Genomic DNA, 18,909 nt, shown 5'->3' with positions numbered 1-18,909 from the left:
GGTCTCTTGTTCTCTGTACCTTGGCCAGTTGTAGCTCTCGTTATTGATTATCTTTTGTAATCAGAAGCTTGTCTGAGAAGATTCCTTAACCTGGGAGTATACTGGTAAATAAATACAAAATGGTTTACTACTATGTCCATTTAGCAGACTAATATTCTCTGCTAGGATCTATGATTTGTCTAACTGCAGGTGTTTGGTCTAATAATGGTGCCAGTACAGCTTTATATTGTGTAACAAGCCTCAAATCCAGTCATAAAATGATTGGGTAACCTCCTGGCATCTGTGCTACTATTGCATCATTGGGTATATCTGTCAGGTTGTGGTTGTTATTGTAGCTCATGGGGTTCACAGGTCAGTGCCAACCTGATTTCTCTGTTTCTCTGTGTTCTGTGATTGAAATATGTGGTGTTTTCAGAAATAGGAACACAGTATACAGGTGTTCGTTCCTTTTCTGCCACATCCACACCAACCTTTATCAACATTTTTTTTATCTTAGCCATCCTGTTAGTGTAAGATGAAATTTCAGTGTATTTTTAATTCACAGTTTCCTCATATCTAGGGATATTGAAAATTTTAAGATATTTTTCAGCAGTTAGTATTCGTTTTATTTTTGAGAACTCTATTTAATCGCAGCTGCATTTTTATTGAAGATAAAAATTTTATACAATACATTATCTTCTTTCATCTCCCTATAGATCATCCCTACCTTTATACCCAGCTATCTCCATGCCTTCTTTCTCTCTTTTTAGAAAACAAACACACAAATTTTTACAAAAAAATATACACCACAAGAAAAATAAAATCATAAACACATACGCCCATGTATATACACACACAGTCAAAAAATTCCAGAAAACACAAAATCAGAAACCATAATAGACAAGCAGAAGGCCAATCCAATATGAGGGGAAAATCTCCAAAAATACTATTGAGTTTATTTTGTGTGGACTATCTACTACTGGGAATGGGGCGTCCTCTTAAGTGTGGTCTGTTTACATAGAGAGACAGTGTTCTGTGCCACAACTTTTAACTTTCTTGAAATGTGTGGTTGTAACTCACAAGTTATCCACCATTCTAATTACTAAGATTGGCCATACTTCACAAACTGTTCATAAAACCTTTGAAAAATCCATGTATCACATGAATTGGTTCTATAAGTAGTCAGCCTATTTAGATATCATTTTAGTATAGCATTTCAGTTTTTGATATTTTTTCATGTAACAAAAATATATTTAAGTTTATCTGATGGTGAATCATATCCAGGATGTCAGGCTTGGTTAGCAACTATTGCTGAAAACTGAGCTGCACCCCAATCATTTTTCTTTTTTTCCCAATATTTTAAAAAAAATTGTATTAATTACAATTTATTCACTTTGTATCCCCCCCGTAGCTCCTTCCTTCCTCCCCTCCCAATCCCTCCCTTCTCTGCATATGCCCCTCCCCAAGTCCACTGATAGGGGAGGTCTTCTTTTCCTTCCTTCTGAGCCTAGTCTATTAGGTCTCATCAGGAGTGGCTGCATTGTCTTCCTCTGTGGCCTGGTAAGGCTGCTCCCCACTCAGGTGATCAAAGAGCAGAACAATCAGTTCATGTCAGAGACAGTCCCTGTTCCCATTACTACAGAACTCACTTGGACACAGAACTGCCATGGGCTACATCTGTGCAGCGGTTCTAGGTTATCTCCATGCTTGGTACTTGGTTGGAGTATCAGTCTCAGGAAAGACCCCTGTGCTTAGATTTTTTTGGTTCTGTTGCTCTCCTTGTGGAGCTCCTGTCCTCTTCAGATCTTACTATTTCCCAATTTTTTCCTAAGATTCCCCTGCACTCTGCCCAAACGTTGGCCATAAGTCTCAGCATCTGCTTTGATACCCTGTAAGGTAGAGCCTTTCAGAGGCCCTTTGTGGCAGGCTCCTGAATTGTTCCCTGTTTTCTCCATTTTCTGATGTCCATCCTCATTTCCTTTCTGGATAAGGATTGAGCGTTTTAGCCAGAGTCCTTCCTCTTGATAAGTTTCTTTGGGTGTACAGATTTTAGTAGGTTTATCCTATATATTATGCCTATATGAGTGAGTATATTCCATGTGTGTCTTTCTGCTTCTGGTATACCTCACTCAGGATGATCTTTTGCAATTCCCACCATTTACCTGCAAATTTCATGATTTCCTTGTTTTTTATTGCTGAGTAATATTCCATTGTATAGATGTACCACAATTTCTGTATCCATTCCTCAGTTGAGGGGCATCTGGATTGTTTCCAGCTTCTGGCTATTACAAATAAAGCTGCTACAAACATGGCTGAGAAAATGTCTTTATTGTGTACTTGAGCCTCTTTTGGATATATGCCTAGGAATGGTATAGCTGGATCTTGAGGAAGTGCTATTTCTTGTTGTCTGAGAAAACTCCAGATTGATTTCCAGAGTGGTTGTACCAGTTTACATTCCCACTAGCAGTGGAGGAGGGTTTCCCTTTCTCCACAACCTCTCCAGCATGTGTTGTCACTTGAGGTTTTGGTCTTGGCTATTCTGATGCTTGTAAGGTGAAATCTCAGGGTTGTTTTGTTTTGCATTTCCTTGATGACTAATGACATTGATCATTTCTTTTATTTCATTATTATTATTATTATTATTATTATTATTATTATTTTACATTTTATTCAATTTGTATCCCTAAATAAGCCCCTCCCTCCTCCCCTTCCGATCGCACCCTCCCTCCTCCTTCTTCATGCATGCTCCTCCCCAAGTCCACTGGTAGGAGAGGTCCTCCTCTCCTTCCATCTGATCTTAGTCTATCAGATCACATCCAGAGTAGCTGCATTGTCATCTTCTGTGGTCTGGTAAAACTGCTCTCCACTCAGGGGGAGGTGATCAAAGAGCAGGCCTATCAGATTGTGTAGGAGACTATCCCTCTTCCCATTACTATGTAACCCACTTAGACACTAAACTGCCATGGATTACATCTGCATAGGGGTTCTAGGTTATCCCCATGCCTGGTGTTTGGTTGGAGTATGAGTCTCTGGGAAGACCCCTGTGTTGAAATCTTTTAGTTCTGTTGCTCTCCTTGTGAGGTTCCTGTCCTCTCCATAACCTACTATATCCCACTTCTTACATAAGATTCCATGCACTCTGCGCAACAGTTGGCCATAAAGTCTCAGCGTCTGCTTTGATAGTCTGCAGGGCAGAGCCTTTCAGAGGCCCTCTGTGGCACATTCCTAGGTTGTTTCCTGCTTTCTTCTTCTTCTGATGTCCATTCTCTTCGCCTTTCGGGATGGGGATTGAGCGTTTTAGTCAGGGTCCTCTCTATTGATTGGTTTCTTTAGATTTTAGGTTTATCCTATAAGCCTATATGAGTGAGTATATACCATGTGTGTCTTTCTGCTTCTGGGATAGCTCACTCATGATGATTCTTTCCAGGTCCCACCATTTACCTGCAAATTGCATGATTTCCTTATTTTTCATTACAGAGTAATAATCCATTGTGTAGATGTACCACAATTTCTGCATCCACTCTTCGGTTGAGGGGCATCTGGGCTCTTTCCAGCTTCTTCTGGCTATTACAAATAAGGCTGATACAAACATGGTTGAGCAAATGTTCTTATTGTGTACTTGAGCCTCTTTTGGATATATGCCTAGAAGTGGTATGGCTGGATCTTGAGGAAGCACTATTCCTAGTTGTCTGAGAAAGCGCCAGATAGCTTTCCAGAGTGGTTGTACAAGTTTACATTCCCACCAGCAGTGGAGGAGGGTTCCCCTTTCTCCACAACCACTCCAGCATGTGTTGTCACTTGAGTTTTTCATCTTGGCCATTCTCATGGGTGTAAGGTGAAATCTCAGGGTTGTTTTGATTTGCATTTCCCTAATGGCTAGTGAGGTTGAGCATTTCTTTAAGTGCTTCTCTGCCATTCGGTATTCCTCTACAGAGAATTCTCTGTTTAGCTCTGTACCCCATTTTTTAAGTGGATTACTTGGTTTACTGCTTTTCAGCTTCTTTAGTTCTTTATACATACTGGATATTAGCCCTCTGTCAGATACAGGGTTAGTGAAGATTCTTTCCCAATCTGTAGGCAGTTGTTTTGTTTTGATGACTGTGTACTTTGCTTTACAGAAGCTTTTCAGTTTCATGGGGTCCCAACTACTGATTGTTGATCTTAGAGCCTGTGCTGTTGGTGTTCTGTTCAGGAAAGTGTCTCCTGTACCAATGAGTTCTAGGGTATTCCCTACTTTTTCTTCGACCTATTGAATGTGTCGGGTTTTATGTTGAGGTCTTTGAGCCACTTGGACTTTAGTTTTGTGCAGGGTGATAAGTATAGATCTATTTGCATTTTTCTACATATAGACATCCAGTTAGACCAGCACCATTTGTTGAAGATGCTATCTATTTTCCATTGTATGGTTTTGGCATCTTTGTCAAAGATCAGGTGTCCATATGTGTGTGGGTTTATTTCTGGGTCTTCTATTCGGTTCCATTGATCCACCAGTCTGTTTTTATGCCAGTATCATGCAGTTTTTATTACTGTTGTTCTATAGTACAGCTTTAGATCAGGATGGAGATGTTTCCAGAAGATCTTTTATTATAGAGGATTGTTTTGGCAATTCTGGGTTTTTTGTTATTCCACATGAAGTTGAGAATTGTTCTTTCAAGGTCTATAGAGAATTGAGTTGGTATTTTGATGGGAATTGCATTGAATCTGCAGATTGCTTTTGGTAAGATGGCCATTTTTACTATGTTAATCCTGCAAAGACATGAGCATGGGAGATCTTTCCATTTTCTGATATCTTCTTCTAATTCTTTCTTCTGAGAAGGGAAATTCTTTTAATACAAATATTTGAATTTCCTAGGATCACACCAAGGTACTTTATGTCATTTGTGGCTATTGTGAAGGGTGTTGTTTCCCTAATTTCATTCTCAGCCTTTTTGTCTTTTGTATACAGGAGGGCTACTGATTTTTTTGTGTTAATTTTGTATCCAGCCACTTATCTGACGGTGTTTATCGGCTGAAGGAGTTTTCTGGTAGAATTTTAGAGGTCATTCAGGTATACTATCATATAATCTGCAAATAGTGATACTTTGACATCTTCCTCTCCAATTTGTATCCCCTTCATCTCATTTAATTGTCTTATTGTTCTAGCTAGGTCTTCAAGAACTATGTTGAAGAGGTATGAGAGAGTGGGCAGCCTTGCCTTGCCTTATTTTGGTGAGATTGATTTGAGTTTCTCTCCGTTTAGATTGATGTTGGCTATAGGCTTGCTCTATATTGCCTTTACTATGTTTAGGTATGTGCCTTATATCCTTGATCTCTCCAATACTTTAAACATAAATGGATGTTAGATTTTTGTCAAATGTGCTTTCAGCATCTAAGGAGATGATCATGTGGGTTTTCTCCTTTGGTTTGTTTATATGGTGGATCACATTAATGGATTTTTAGATATTGAACCTCCCTTGCATGCCTGGGATGAAGCCTACTTCGTCATAGTGGATGATATCTTTGATGTGTTCTTGTATTCGGTTTGCAAGTATTTTGTTGAGTGTTTTTGCACCAATGTTCACAAGGGAGATTGACCTGAAATTCTCTTTCTTTGTTGGGTCTTTGTGAAGTTTAGATACCATGGTGACTGCATCTTCATAGAATGAGTTTGGTAGTGTTCCTTCTGTTTCTATTTTGTGGAATAGTTTGAAGAGTATTGGTGTTACCTCTTCTTTCAAGGTCTGGTAAAATTCTGGGCTGAAACCATCTGGCTCTGGGCCTTTTTTGCATGGGAGACTTTTGATGACCACTTCTATTTCCTTAGGGGATATAGGACTATTTAATTGATTTACCTGGTCTTGATTCAACTTTGGTAAGTGTAATATGTCAAGATAATTGTCCATTTCATTTAGAGTTTCAAATTTTGTGGCGTAAAGGCTTTTGAAGTCAGAACTAATGATTATTTGAATTACTTCAGTGTCTGTGGTTATGTCCCGCTTTTTGTTTCTGAATTTGTTGATTTGGATAGTGTCTCTTTGCCTTTTAATTAGTTTGGCTAAGGGTTTGTCTATCTTGATGATTTTCTCAAAGAACCAGCTCTTGGTTTCATTGATTCTTTGAATTGTTTTATTTGTTTCTAATTGATTGATTTCAGCCCTGAGTTTGATTATTTCCAGCTGTCTACTTTTTCGGTGTGTCTGCTTCTTTTTTTCCTAGGGCTTTTTAGGTGAGCCTTTAAGTTGTTTGCATGAGATATTTCGAATTTTTTCTTGAAGGCACTTAGTGCTATGAACTTTCCCCTTAGCACTGCTTTCACTGCATCCCATAAGTTTGGGCATGTTGTGCCTTCATTGTCATAGAATTCTAGGAAGACTTTAATTTCTTTCTTTATTTCTTCCCTGACCAGCTGTCATTTAACAGAAAGTTGATCAGTTTCCATGTGTGTGTAGGCTTTTTGTTATTTCTTTTGTAGTTGAGATAGCATTAGTCCATGATGGTCAGATAGGATACAAGGTATTATTTCAATATTTTTGTATGTGTTGAGACTTGTTTTGTGACCAACTATATGGTCTATTTTGGAGAAGGTTCCATGAAGAAGAAGGTAAATTCTTTTGTCTTTGGATGAAAGTTTCTTTAGATATCTTTTAGGTCCATTTGAATCATGACCTCTGTTAGAGTCATTGTTTCTTTCTTTAATTTCTGTTTTGTTGACCTGTCTTTTGTTGAGAGTGGGTGTTGCAACCCGCATAGTTGTCTCGCCAGCAAGAATGCACAGGGACAACAGGATCCTTCTGCAGCAAGCTTTATTGCAGTCAAGCGATGAGAGGAGGAAGACCCCAAACCCCAGAATGGTGCTGCTTAAATACACCCTATGGCGGCGTGTACTCCGCTGGTTGGCTGCTTGCTCATTGCCCCATATGACGCCCCGGGCTGGGCAGTGACTTGGCGCGCTTTCACAACTTGCACATGTGCTCTATTACTTGTTCACTAGGGCCGAGGCCAGATGTCGGCGCCATCTCGTAATGGCGATTGCATTCTCTCGGCTCTCCACATCTCCCCCTTTTTGTTTTAATAAATGAAAACTGCCTCAAAGCCTTGTAAGCGTGGCACAAGAAAGCCCTAAGCTCGATCAAGCAAACTCCTTCTTTGGGGAGTAAGCGATCAAGAGCTTTAGATTACTCCCTTACCCCACCAGGTGCAATGGAGACAAGTCCTCTGGGTGCAGGGGCTAAGGGAGAAGATTAAAACTGGAGGTGACACCCATTCCCGTGCAATGGAATAAAATTCCAGGGAGTGCAAGGGCTGTCATCCTCCTATCTTGGTACCGCAGCCGCTTAGGCAAAGGCAACATTGTGACTTGGATCATTCATCGACTCAGTGCAATGGGTAAAACCCCTGAGGTGCATCGACTGAGTGTCACAGTCTGTTTTAATTTTTTAACATGGATAACCAAATTTCGGGAGATGATCCTTGCTCCAAGGCCACAAGTGCTTGCGTGATCACGACCTTGTTACGTTGTTGTTGAGCTTTGAGCTTACAGACCAAGCAGAGCAGAACCACTAAGCCACAACATAGGGTGGCACCAAACAACCCTACCCCCACCCATTCCTTAAAGAAGGAAAATGCTGAGAAAATCCAAGATGATAGTCCATTCATCAATGACAGGTCTACTCTGGTGCTATTTATCGTCACTACTGCTGCTCTCAATGCTTCAAGCGTTTCCTCAAACCCTTCTGACCAGTTTCCTACAAGATAAAAGGACAATTTTCTGGACAGATAAGCTGCTCGAGTGAAATTTTCATATTGTACGCTGGTAATACACAGCGCTCCCATCTTTCTTTCACATCCTAACTGCGCCAGGTGGAACAGGATATCTAATCTTTCTTCCACTAGATCCAGGCGTTGATTAAGAATCATAAGGCCACCCTTTAATTGGGCACTCGCAGATGAATATAAACTCATCGCTTCCACTACAGCAGCTGATAACTGATTTATAGTAGTACTTGTTTGTACAGAATTTGCCATGGCCAATCCAGACACAGTTGCGGCACCTGCACTAATAAATATAGCTGTTACAACAGCTGCGGTTACACCAAAATCTCTCTTTTGCCTAAATAAAGATAATGTAGATGGGGTTTCCACAGGGACCGAAATCCACTGTGGCACTCTAGCAACCAAAGCACGAGAAAAGCGCTTTGCATCCCAGCATTGGGACATCCAGCAAGTTTCATTGCTGCAATTAGTAAAGGAGGCATTGGAAAGTATGAGCAGAAAAGGGGGATAAACACAAACAGGGCTAGGTGGGAAATTTGTTGAATTAACAAGAGTATTATTCCAAGCAACGACTTGGTCGGTTTCATTAACCGTTGTCTTTTTTTCACCAGCTGCTCCTATTTCAGTATACACCGCAGTGATTGTAAACGTTGCCACACCCACTGCGCCTCCATGGATAAATCCCAGGGGGTTAAGATCCGTGCAGCTTCCGTTTATCCCACAAAGTAGCCACTTATGAAAGGGGTCCATTCTTTGATCTTGTATAAAAAGCCCTTGTTTCATGACCCATCCATTCGTTGGGTCCACCATCATATTAGGGGAGAAGGAAAAGGTTTTGCTCTTATCAGCCCAGCGAGTGATGCGTGACTGACATTCAGACCAAGGTGGAATAACGCTTCCATCCTCCCACAAACAAGAGGGGGCCACCCTAGGTTGTGAAGGCCTATCTCTATCCGTAAGATTTGGTGTTAAAAAGGTACCATTTATCCAAGTGACCTTTTGCCAAAAGGTCCAATAAACATCAGTAATATTTTCATTGGAGCTTCGTTCCCTCTGAGTGATATTTACATCACCCTGTTGGTTATGGTCAAATGATCCCAGGGCTCTATTACCAAGTTGAATGCAATTCCCCTCGTCATCATCAAGTTGAAAACAAAGCGAGCCAACTTCAGGGAACATATGACTTTCCCCCAATGGCGCTTGAGTCCCATCATAAGGCAAATAAGGTAAACCCAAGGTCTTGTTGGATGTAAAAATTTTGGGAAAGACTAATGAATTGTGCCTAACCGGCATAGGTTTTGGGAAGGCAGACAAAATGGTTGTTCCCCCAGAATACTAGGAACCCAAATTAGGAGGATCCAGGCATGGGTCAAGATCTTCTGTAGATGCAGTTGTTGAAGTGTCATTCTCAGATATTATAAGGCGACACGTCAATCGCTCAGGCAGCCAGAATGGATTGTCTTCATCCTGTGGAAAAATACAAACAGCTCCCCTGGATCTTATTAAAATAGGATCCGGGCCTCTCCATTGTCCGGACAAAACATCTTTCCATTTAACCATTTCTTTTGGCCTCAGGCTCTGAGTAATGACGGTCAGCCGCCATGCAGCCCTGACTGTCCAAATTTAGAAAATTAAGAGTGAAAAGGGCTATGGAGATAGTCACTCGTGGGACTAAGGACAGAGCCTCCTCAACTCCCCCTTTCTGTTTTAATAAATAAGATTTGAGAGTGCGATGAGCTCGTTCTATGATGCCTTGTCCCTGAGGGTTATATGGGAGACCTGTCAGATGGGTCACCCCCATCTGGCGACAGAATTGTCCAAATTTTTGGGAAGTATAAGCTGGTCCATTATCAGTTTTAAGGATTTTAGGCTTTCCCCAGGCACTCCATGCCTCAAGGCAATGCTGAATGACATAAACTGCTTTCTCCCCAGTTAATGGGGAAGCAAAAATAATTCCAGGACAGGTATCAATAGAAACATGCAAATATTGTAATTTACCAAATGATGGGATGTGAGTAACATCCATTTGCCAAATTTGTAATGGACGGATTCCCCTAGAATTAATTCCAACATGAGGCACAGGTAAGAATTGACAACAATTTTGACATTGGGTTACTATATTTCTAGCTTCTTTTCTAGTTATGTCAAATCGACGACGCAGCGTCTCAGCTGTGACATGAAACCTTTTATGTAACTCCTTAGCCATTTCCAGTTTTGATAAGAGGGCGAACCCAATTAATTTTGTGGCTCGATATGCCAAATCATTCCCATGGGACATAGGCCCCGGCAGGCCCGAGTGGGCTCTAATATGCGTAATAAAAACAGGGGATCTTCTATTAATCAAGGCAGAATGAATCTTTTGAAAAATTTTTGCAAGTTTACTAGATGCCTTAATTAACCCAGCAGCCTCCAAAATCTTTGTTGCATTAACCACGTAACAGGAATCCGAAACAATATTTAAAGGACCCAAAAATTTCTCCAAAACTTCTAATACCACTAGACATTCTACAATTTGGGGCGAGGTTTCATGATATTGTTTAGAAACAACCTTGTTATTAACCACATAGGCTCCCACACCTGTCTTTGATCCATCAGTATACACTACTAACCCATCCCGAAGAGGTGATGCGTGGGAACACAACTGCTTGCGTCAAAGCAAATTGTAAGATGGGATGTTTAGGATAATGATTATCTATCAAACCACCAAAGGAGGTGACTAGCACTGCCCAAACATCTGAAGTAGCAGATAAAATTTGGACTTGGTGGGCAGTATAAGGCACTATCAAAGCCTTAGGTTCTCTTCCAAAGTGAGTGGTGGCTGCTTTTAAACCACAAAGGGCAAGTTGAGCAACTGCATCTGGATACCATTCAATGATTCTTGCAGGGGAGGCATTGGGATGAACCCACAGCAAGGGTCCGTCTTGCCATAGCACAGCAGTTGGTAAACCTTTGGTTTTAAAGACACATAGCTCAAAGGCTTTGGTTTCATCTATGCATTTCAGCTGGGCATCTTGTAAGGCTTCTTCTACTAATTTCAAAGCGCGGCTTGCCGCCAGTGTTAAAAGTTCTGGGTGAAAAAATATGAGCATCCCCCTCTAAAACATCGAACAGGGGTTTTAATTCAGCAGAAGGAATTTTTAGAAACGGCCTCAACCAATTTATATCACCCAATAATTTTTGAAAATCATTTAAGGTATGCAAATGGTCCCTGCAAATCTCTATTTTCTGAGGAACTATTCTTTCCGGATAAATAACAGTCCCTAGAAAGGAACCTACTTCTGAAATTTGGACCTTTTCAGTAGCAATATGTAAGCCCCATTGCCTTAAGGTTTTTTGCAGTAGAGGATATGCAGTCTGCAAGACAGCTAACTCTTTATGGCACAAAAGAATGTCATCCACATAATGGATCAACAGTAAAGAAGAAAATTGTTTTCTAACCAGTTCAAGGGCCATTTGAACATACAGCTGACACATGGTGGGGCTATTGGCCATGCCTTGAGGTAAAACTCTCCATTGATAACTTTTGTCTGGCTCATGGTGATTAACAGCAGGTAGAGTAAAGGCAAATCTCTGTCTGTCTCGTGGGCACAGAGGAATGGAGAAAAAGCAATCCTTGATATCTATAATTATGACTCTCCATTGTTTAGGCAAAGCAGAAAGTAAAGGTAGGCCTCACTGAACAGAGCCAAAGAGCCGCATCTGTGCATTAATGGCCCTTAAATCATGAAGAAGTCTCCATTTTCCAGACTTCTTTTTAATAACAAAAATAGGTGTGTTCCAGGGGGAAGTAGATGGTTCCAAATGACCAAGCTGTACCTGTTCTTTAACCAGCCTTGTAGCGGCTTCCAGCTTTTCAGAGGAAAGGGGCCATTGAGGAACCCATACGGCCTCCTCTGTGAGCCAAGATATGGGCATGGAACCCTCAATGGCAGCTAATGAAAACCCAGGCCTTGTTTCTCTGTATTATTTTCCTGTGAAATCGGGTGTAATCTCCCTTGTTCCTGTTTACCAAGGCCTTTTCCTTCCTTATAACCCATCCTTTTCATGATATCAACAGCTTGTTGAGAGTACTCATTGGTCAATGCCAATCCCAAGTCTTGCAATATGTCTCTTCCCCAGAGATTAACGGGGAGAGGAAGTACATAAGGTATGAAACTTCCTGTCTGACCCTCTGGTACTTGCCAGGTCAATGGGCGTGAGCTGACTGCGGGGCTGGCTTCATATCCTAACCCTTGTAAGGAATGAGATGATTGTGTAACAGGTCACGCCTTAGGCCACCAATTTGAGGAGATAATGCTCCGGTCAGCCCCAGTATCTAAAATGCCAGTGAAAAGTTTCCCTTCTATCTGTAATTGTAAGGTGGGTCTAGTTTTTAAATCAACCACCAAGTGAGCAAAGTCAGTTCCTGAAGAACCGAACCCTTTGTTGCCCCTTGTCATTCCTGTGGATGGGAAAACATCCTGCAAGCTTGGAAGGAGAACTAACTGGGCAATCCTATCTCCAGGGGAAATGAAAAATACTCCTTGCGGACAAGAACAAAGAACTCGAAGCCTTCAAGTATAATCTTGATCTATTATTCCAGGATGGATAATAAGCCCCTTTAGGGTAAGAGAGGAGCGTCTGAGTATCAGGCCAACACTTCCCTTGGGCAGAGGGCCCTCAAACTCAACTGGAATGGGCTGAACACCTAATTGGGGCATCAATAAGAACTGGGAGGTGGAACGGAGGTCCAATCCTGCTGATCCTCTTGTTGCTCTACAGATGGATAGACCCTCCTGTTGCCTGCTTGTGTCCCATATCTTTTGGGGTCCTGAGACCCGTTTTTTGGAATATTCTCATTCCTCTCATTAGGGGGGTTTCATGCTGAATAAGTTTTCCCTGAATATCTCTAACTGAACGACATTCATTGGCCCAGTGATTACCCTTCCTACATTTGGGGCACAATCCTGGAACTTCTTTTGTGCAGTAGCATGGCAATCTCGCTTCAAATGGCCTGGTTTGCCACAACTATAGCAGGTTTTATTGCCTTCGGGACTTGAGCGGCTCTTGCTCTGTAGTATAGCCGCTGCAAGGCCAGCATTGGTAAGTGGACCTCCGAGTCCTTGGCAGATCTTTATCCAATCTGTAAGCCCTTTGTTCCTTCTAGGAGTAATGACTGTTTTACATTCTGGGGAAGCATTTTCATATACCAGCTGTTCTATCATTGGCCTAACTTGCTCCGGATCTCCAAATATTCTACCTGCTGCTTCTGTCATTCTGGCCACAAAATCTGAGAATGGCTCCTGAGGGCATTGTATAATCTTTGTCAGGTGTCCTCCGGCCTCGCCCTTCTTTGAAAGGGCTTTCCATGCTTTAATAGCAGCAGCAGAGATCTGACCATATGCCCCCCAATCATAATTTGTCTGATTATGAACAAACTGGCCTTGCCCTGTTAGCAAATCAAAGGTCCATTGCCGCTGATTGTCTTCTGCATGGGCATTGGCCCTTGCCTGAGTTTGGGAAGCATCATGCCACAAGGCTTTCCAATCTAAGTACTGTCCCATACTAGGGAGAGCAGCTTTTATGGTATTTTGCCAATCATTTGGAGTCATGGCCACGCTACCAAGTCTTTCAAGCTGCATGATTGTAAAGTTAGCATCTACCCCGTATTTGTTAACCGATTCAGCAAGTTCTTTAACAAGGGGATATTCTACCGGTGCATGAACACGGCCCCCTTCCGCGGCCTCAAATACAGGGAAGGCCTGTAAAAGCTTCTTTTTATCCCTTTTCGAAAAGAAGGAATCTAAACAGTGCCTCTCAACATAAGGTGGAGGAGCACTAGGGGTCAATGGGAAAGCCCCGTGAATTCCAGCTCCTCCCTTCTTTTGCTCTCAATTTGGTGGTAACGGCTGCTCATCAGGATGGTACCTCTCTTCCTCATAGCGAGCCACTTCCTCCTTTAAGTCCTCTTCCTCAGAGGGACTCAGCTCCGCAGATTCAGAACTATCAAACTCCAATTCTTTTATCGGATAAAGAGGCTTCTTTTTTTGGGTTTTTCTTTCCCTTCTCACCTTTCTCTCCCAGGGCATCCTCTCCCTTGTCTATCCTGTCTGTGGACTTACTGTCCACAGAGGGCCTTTTTTCTTAGAGACGTATTTTTCTTTTTCTTTAAGGGCCCCTAACCTTTTATCCTGTTCTGTTTCTGACATGCTGTCTTGTAGTTCCTCTAACACCCCTTGGCCAGCTGCCACAGATGAGTGGCATTTCTCATCTTCTAAGCAAGATTTTACTAAAATCCACAATGACCTAGTTCCAACTTTTAGCTTTCCATTTCCTTCCTCCCTCCGTAAATCACCTTCTAGCTTATCCCAGGAAGCAAACGTCAGCGACCCTGAACATACAAACCAGGGAGCGATGCGATCAATTTCCGTAATAAATCCTTCCAACGTTCTTTTTGAAAGCTTTAGTTCATGCTGTTTTAAAAGTGACTGAAGTGCCGTGATCACCGAATGTGAAGCTCCCATGTTGCTCCCTTATCTACGAGAGAAACTGACACAGGGAGGGGCACTGCGGCTTATCTACGTCCGTCTAACTGTGTCCCACCGAAATAGGGTGTTTTAGCATGAATATTTGTGAAAACAAAATGAAACCAAAAGGAAGAGAATGAGAGCCACGATCACAAACGGTAAAGCTAGAAGTGCTCCTGCCAACTGGGGTGAAAGATGAGACAAATCAAGACCAAACATACCTCTCAGAACTTACCTTAGTGCTGCAGTTCTGAATCCTCCCCGCAAGCGGGGGATCTCCTCAGGGCCGGCGATAAAAGGCTGCCTGGCATCCCGGGTTTCGGCATCAGTTGTTGCAACCTGCGTAGTCGTCTCGCCAGCAAGAACGCACACGGACAACAGGATCCTTCTGCAGCAAGCTTTATTGCAGTCAAGCAATGAGAGGAGGAAGACCCCAAACCCCAGAATGGTGCTGCTTAAATACACCCTATGGCGGCGTGTACTCCGCTGGTTGGCTGCTTGCTCATTGCCCCATATGACGCCCCAGGCTGGGCAGTGACTTGGCGCGCTTTCGCAACTTGCACATGTGCTCTATTACTTGTTCACTAGGGCCGAGGCCAGATGTCGGCGCCATCTCGTAATGGCGATTGCATTCTCTCGGCTCTCCACAAGTGGGGTTTTGAAGACTCCACTAATATGTGGCGATCCATGTGTGGTTTCAGTTTTATTAGTATTTCTTTTACAAATGTGGGTGCTCTTGTATTTGGGGCATAGATGTTCAGAATTATGATGTCTACATGGTGGAGTTTTCCTTTGATGAATATGAAATGACCTTCCCCATCTCTTTTAATTAATTTTGGTCGAAAATCTATTTCATTATATATTAGAATGGCTACTCCTGCTTGTTTCTTTGGCCCATTTGCTTGGAAAACTGTGTTCCAGGCCTTTACTCTCTGGTAATGTCTATCTTTGTAACTTAGGTGCGTTTCTTTCTTTCTTTCTTTCTTTCTTTCTTTCTTTCTTTCTTTCTTTCTTTCTTTCTTTCTTTGCCAGTTTGCAATGATTTTATTAATCAAAGAGATTTTTAATTATACTTTATTTACTTTGTATCCCCTCTCCATTTCCCTCCCTCCTCCCCTCCCAATCTCTCCCTTCCTACCACTTCTCCACCCTCTCCCCAAGTCCACTGGTAGGGGAGGGTTTCTTTTACTTCCTTCTGATCCTAGTCTGTTAGGTCTCATCAGGAGTGGCTGATTTGTCTTCCTCTTTGGCCTGGTAAGGCTGCTTCCCCCTTGGGGAGAGGTGATCAAAGAGCAGGCCAATCCTTTCATGTCAGAAGCAGTCCCTGTTCCCATTACTATGGAACCCACATGGACACTTAACTGCCTGTGCAGGGGTTCTAGGTTATCTCCAGGCATGGTACTTGGTTGGAGTATCAATCTCAGGAAAGACCCTTGTGCTCATTTTTTTTTGGTTCTGTTACTCTCCTTGTGGACCTCCTGTCCTCTCCAGCTCTTACTATTATTTCTCACTTCTTTCATAAGATTCCCTGCATTCTGCCCAAAGTTTGGCCATAAGTCTCAACATCTGCTTTGATAGTCTGTGGGGCAGAGCCTTTCAGAGGCCCTCTGTGGGAGGCTCCTAACTTTTTTCTTCTTTTCTTCTTCTTCTAGTGTCCATCCTCTTTACCTTTCGGTGTGGGGATTGAGCATTTTAGCCAGAGTCCTCCCTCTTGATTAGTTTCTTTAGGTGTACAGATTTTAGTAGGTTTATCCTATATTATATGTCTATATGAGTGAATATATGCCTTTTTTGTCTTTCTGCTTCTGGGATAGCTCACTCAGGATGATCCTTTCCAGATTCCACTATTTACATGCAAATTTCATGATTTCCTTGTTTTTCATTGCTGAGTAATATTCCATTGTGTAGACGTACCACAATTTCTGTATCCATTCCTCAGTTGAGGGGCATCTGGGTTGTTTCCAGCTTCTGGCTATTACAAATAAAGCTGCTACAAACATGGTGGAGCAAATGTCCTTATTGTGTACTTGAGCCTCTTTTGGATATATGCCTAGGAGTGGTATAGCTGGATCTTGAGGAAGCGCTATTCCTTCTTGTCTGAGAAAACACCAGATTGATTTCCAGAGTGGTTGTATCAGTTTACATTCCCACTAGCAATGGAGGAGGGTTCCCCTTTCTCCACAACCTCTCCAGCATGTGTTGTCACTTGAGGTTTTGATCTTGGCCATTTTGATGCTTGTAAGGTGAAATCTCAGGGTTGTTTTGTTTTGCATTTCCCTGATGACAAATGACATTGAGCATTTCTTTAAGTGTCTCTCTGCCATTTGATATTCCTCTATCGAGAATTCTCTATTTAGCTCTGTACCACATTTTTTAATTGGATTACTTGATTTGTTGCTTTTCAACTTCTTTAGTTCATTATATATATTGGATATTAGTCCTCTGTCAGATATAGGGTTGGTGAAAATTTTTTCCCAATCTGTAGTCAGTTGTTTTGTTTTGAGGATGGTGTCCTTTACTTTACAGAAGCTTTTCAGTTTCATGAGGTCCCATTTATTGATTATTGATCTTAGAGCCTGTGCTGTTGGTGTTCTGTTCAGGAAGGTGTCTCCTGTACCAATGAATTCTAGGGTATTCCCCACTTTTTCTTCTAAACTATTGAATGTGTCTGGTTTTATGTTGAGGTCTTTGAGCCACTTGGACTTTAGTTTTGTGCAGGGTGATAAGTATAGATCTATTTGCATTTTTCTACATATAGACATCCAGTTAGACCAGCACCATTTGTTGAAGATGCTATCTATTTTCCATTGTATGGTTTTGGCATCTTTGTCAAAGATCAGGTGTCCATATGTGTGTTGGTTTATTTCTGGGTCTTCTATTCGATGCCTTGATCAACCAGTCTGTTTTTATGCCAGTATCATGCAGTTTTTATTACTGTTGCTCTATAGTACAGCTTGAGATCAGGATGGAGATGTTTCCAGAAAATATTTTATTGTAGAGGATTGTTTTGGCAATTCTGGGTTTCTTGTTATTCCATATGAAGTTGAGAATTGTTCTTTCAAGGTCTATAAAGGACTGAGTTGGTAATTTGATGGGAATTGCATTGAAACTGTAGATTGCTTTTGGTAAGATGGCCATTTTTACTATGTTAATCCTGCCAAGCCATGAGCATGGGAGATCTTTCCATCTTCTGATATCTTCTTCTAATTCTTTCTTCAGAGACTTGAGGTTTTTTTCATACAAGTCTTTGACTTGCTTGGTTAGGGTTACTCCAAGGTACTTCATGTCATTTGTGGCTATTGTGAAGGGTGTTGTTTCCCTAATTTCTTTCTCAGCCCTAATTTTTTACAAAAAAAAATTTGTAAAGGCTTGCTGATATAAGCTGGTCTGTTACCAGTCTTACAGTGTGACACTCGAAGAACGGCAAAGGATGCCAAACAATGATGTATAATGTGGCACGTAGTTTCTGCAGAATGCATGGTAGCAAAGATAATCTTGTACAGGTATCAATAATTACATAAATAAATTTTAATTCCCAAAATTCCATAAAATGGGTCACATCCATCTGCCATAGGTGACCTGGGGTCAGCCCATGGGGGTTAACAATAAGATGAGGTACTGGGTGGAAGACATGACAATTGTTACATTTTTTAACAATTTCTCTGGCTTGTTCTAGGTAGGGGCTTGGCTTGCCTAGCTCAAATGTCAGCTTTAGCCTCTCCTTTCCTGTGCTTAGACCAGTTAGTCAATGACCAATAAGATAAAGATCGAATGTATATCAACCTAAGGCAGGAAATCCCCCTATAAGCGGGATACTCCCATGAAGGATAAGAATTTGTCCAACCTAAGACAGGCATGGTCCTTTTGTTTAAATTTGAAAGGGAGGAACTGTGGCAGCCAAAATGAAGTGCATATTGCTGTTTGGCCTGAGCCTCAGCAGTGGTTTCTGGTAAATGGAGTTTTGCCTCCTGGCCATGGCAGACAGGGGTCTAATCTAAAGTTCAGTTTCTCAGAGACTGACCTTGGCAGTCCTTGCAGTGGGTATTCTGTCCCTGAGAACTAGATAATAAACTCTGTGCTACCCTGGGAACCAGATACCAAATTTTGTAAAACTTTGAGTGAAGCTGTTGCTGTGAATAAATTGCTTGTGATCTTTTGCTTTATAAGCACTGCTTGAATGCTTAACAAATGGCACCTTGATCAGAATCTTGACTTGGTGTCCTCCTTGTGTCTCCCTGCTCTTTTACTCCCAGCCATCACTCAGGCGGTATTCAAGTGTCGATGCACACAGCGACACTTTCCCTCTTCTGATGTCCTTCCAGTTTGCCTTTCTGAGTGAGGATTGATCTTCTTACACAGGTTCTCCTTCTTCCTTAGCTTCTTTAGGTGTACAGATTTTAGGATGTTTATCCTATATTATATGTCTAATATCAACTTATAAGTGAGTATATATCATGTATATCTTTCTGCTTCTGGGATACCTCACTCAGGGATGGCCTTCTCTTAATGCTTTGTGAACTTGCAGAGCTCCTTGCTTCTAAAATTTGAGAGAAACAGTGTAATCCCATGGTTACAATGTTATCTATAGATTAGGTTACTATCCTGACTTTACCCTCTGCCTCTCATTTTCTTTCTCAAATTTGCTGTCAATAATTTCCCTTAATTTCCTCAC

At 41.7% G+C, this 18,909-nt stretch overlaps 1 protein-coding gene across 1 annotated transcript; it reads right to left on the bottom strand.

Moving 5' to 3' along the window:
• Nucleotides 1-9,283: 9,283 nt before the first annotated feature.
• LOC132652879 (igE-binding protein-like) lies at nucleotides 9,284-14,234 on the bottom strand. Its single transcript, XM_060378811.1, has 4 exons — nucleotides 13,894-14,234; nucleotides 12,824-13,548; nucleotides 10,005-10,034; nucleotides 9,284-9,615 (listed from the first exon to the last, which is right to left on the bottom strand). The coding sequence occupies exons 1-4, from the start codon at nucleotides 14,232-14,234 to the stop codon at nucleotides 9,284-9,286; spliced, it is 1,428 nt and encodes a 475-aa protein (XP_060234794.1).
• Between the last annotated feature and the right edge of the window lie 4,675 nt (nucleotides 14,235-18,909).

This window comes from Meriones unguiculatus, chromosome 3, assembly GCF_030254825.1.
Source record: "Meriones unguiculatus strain TT.TT164.6M chromosome 3, Bangor_MerUng_6.1, whole genome shotgun sequence".
In the NCBI taxonomy this organism is placed as follows: domain Eukaryota; kingdom Metazoa; phylum Chordata; class Mammalia; order Rodentia; family Muridae; genus Meriones; species Meriones unguiculatus.
The sequence above is the reverse complement of the archived record's forward strand: the minus strand, read 5'-3'. Positions and strand labels throughout refer to the sequence as shown.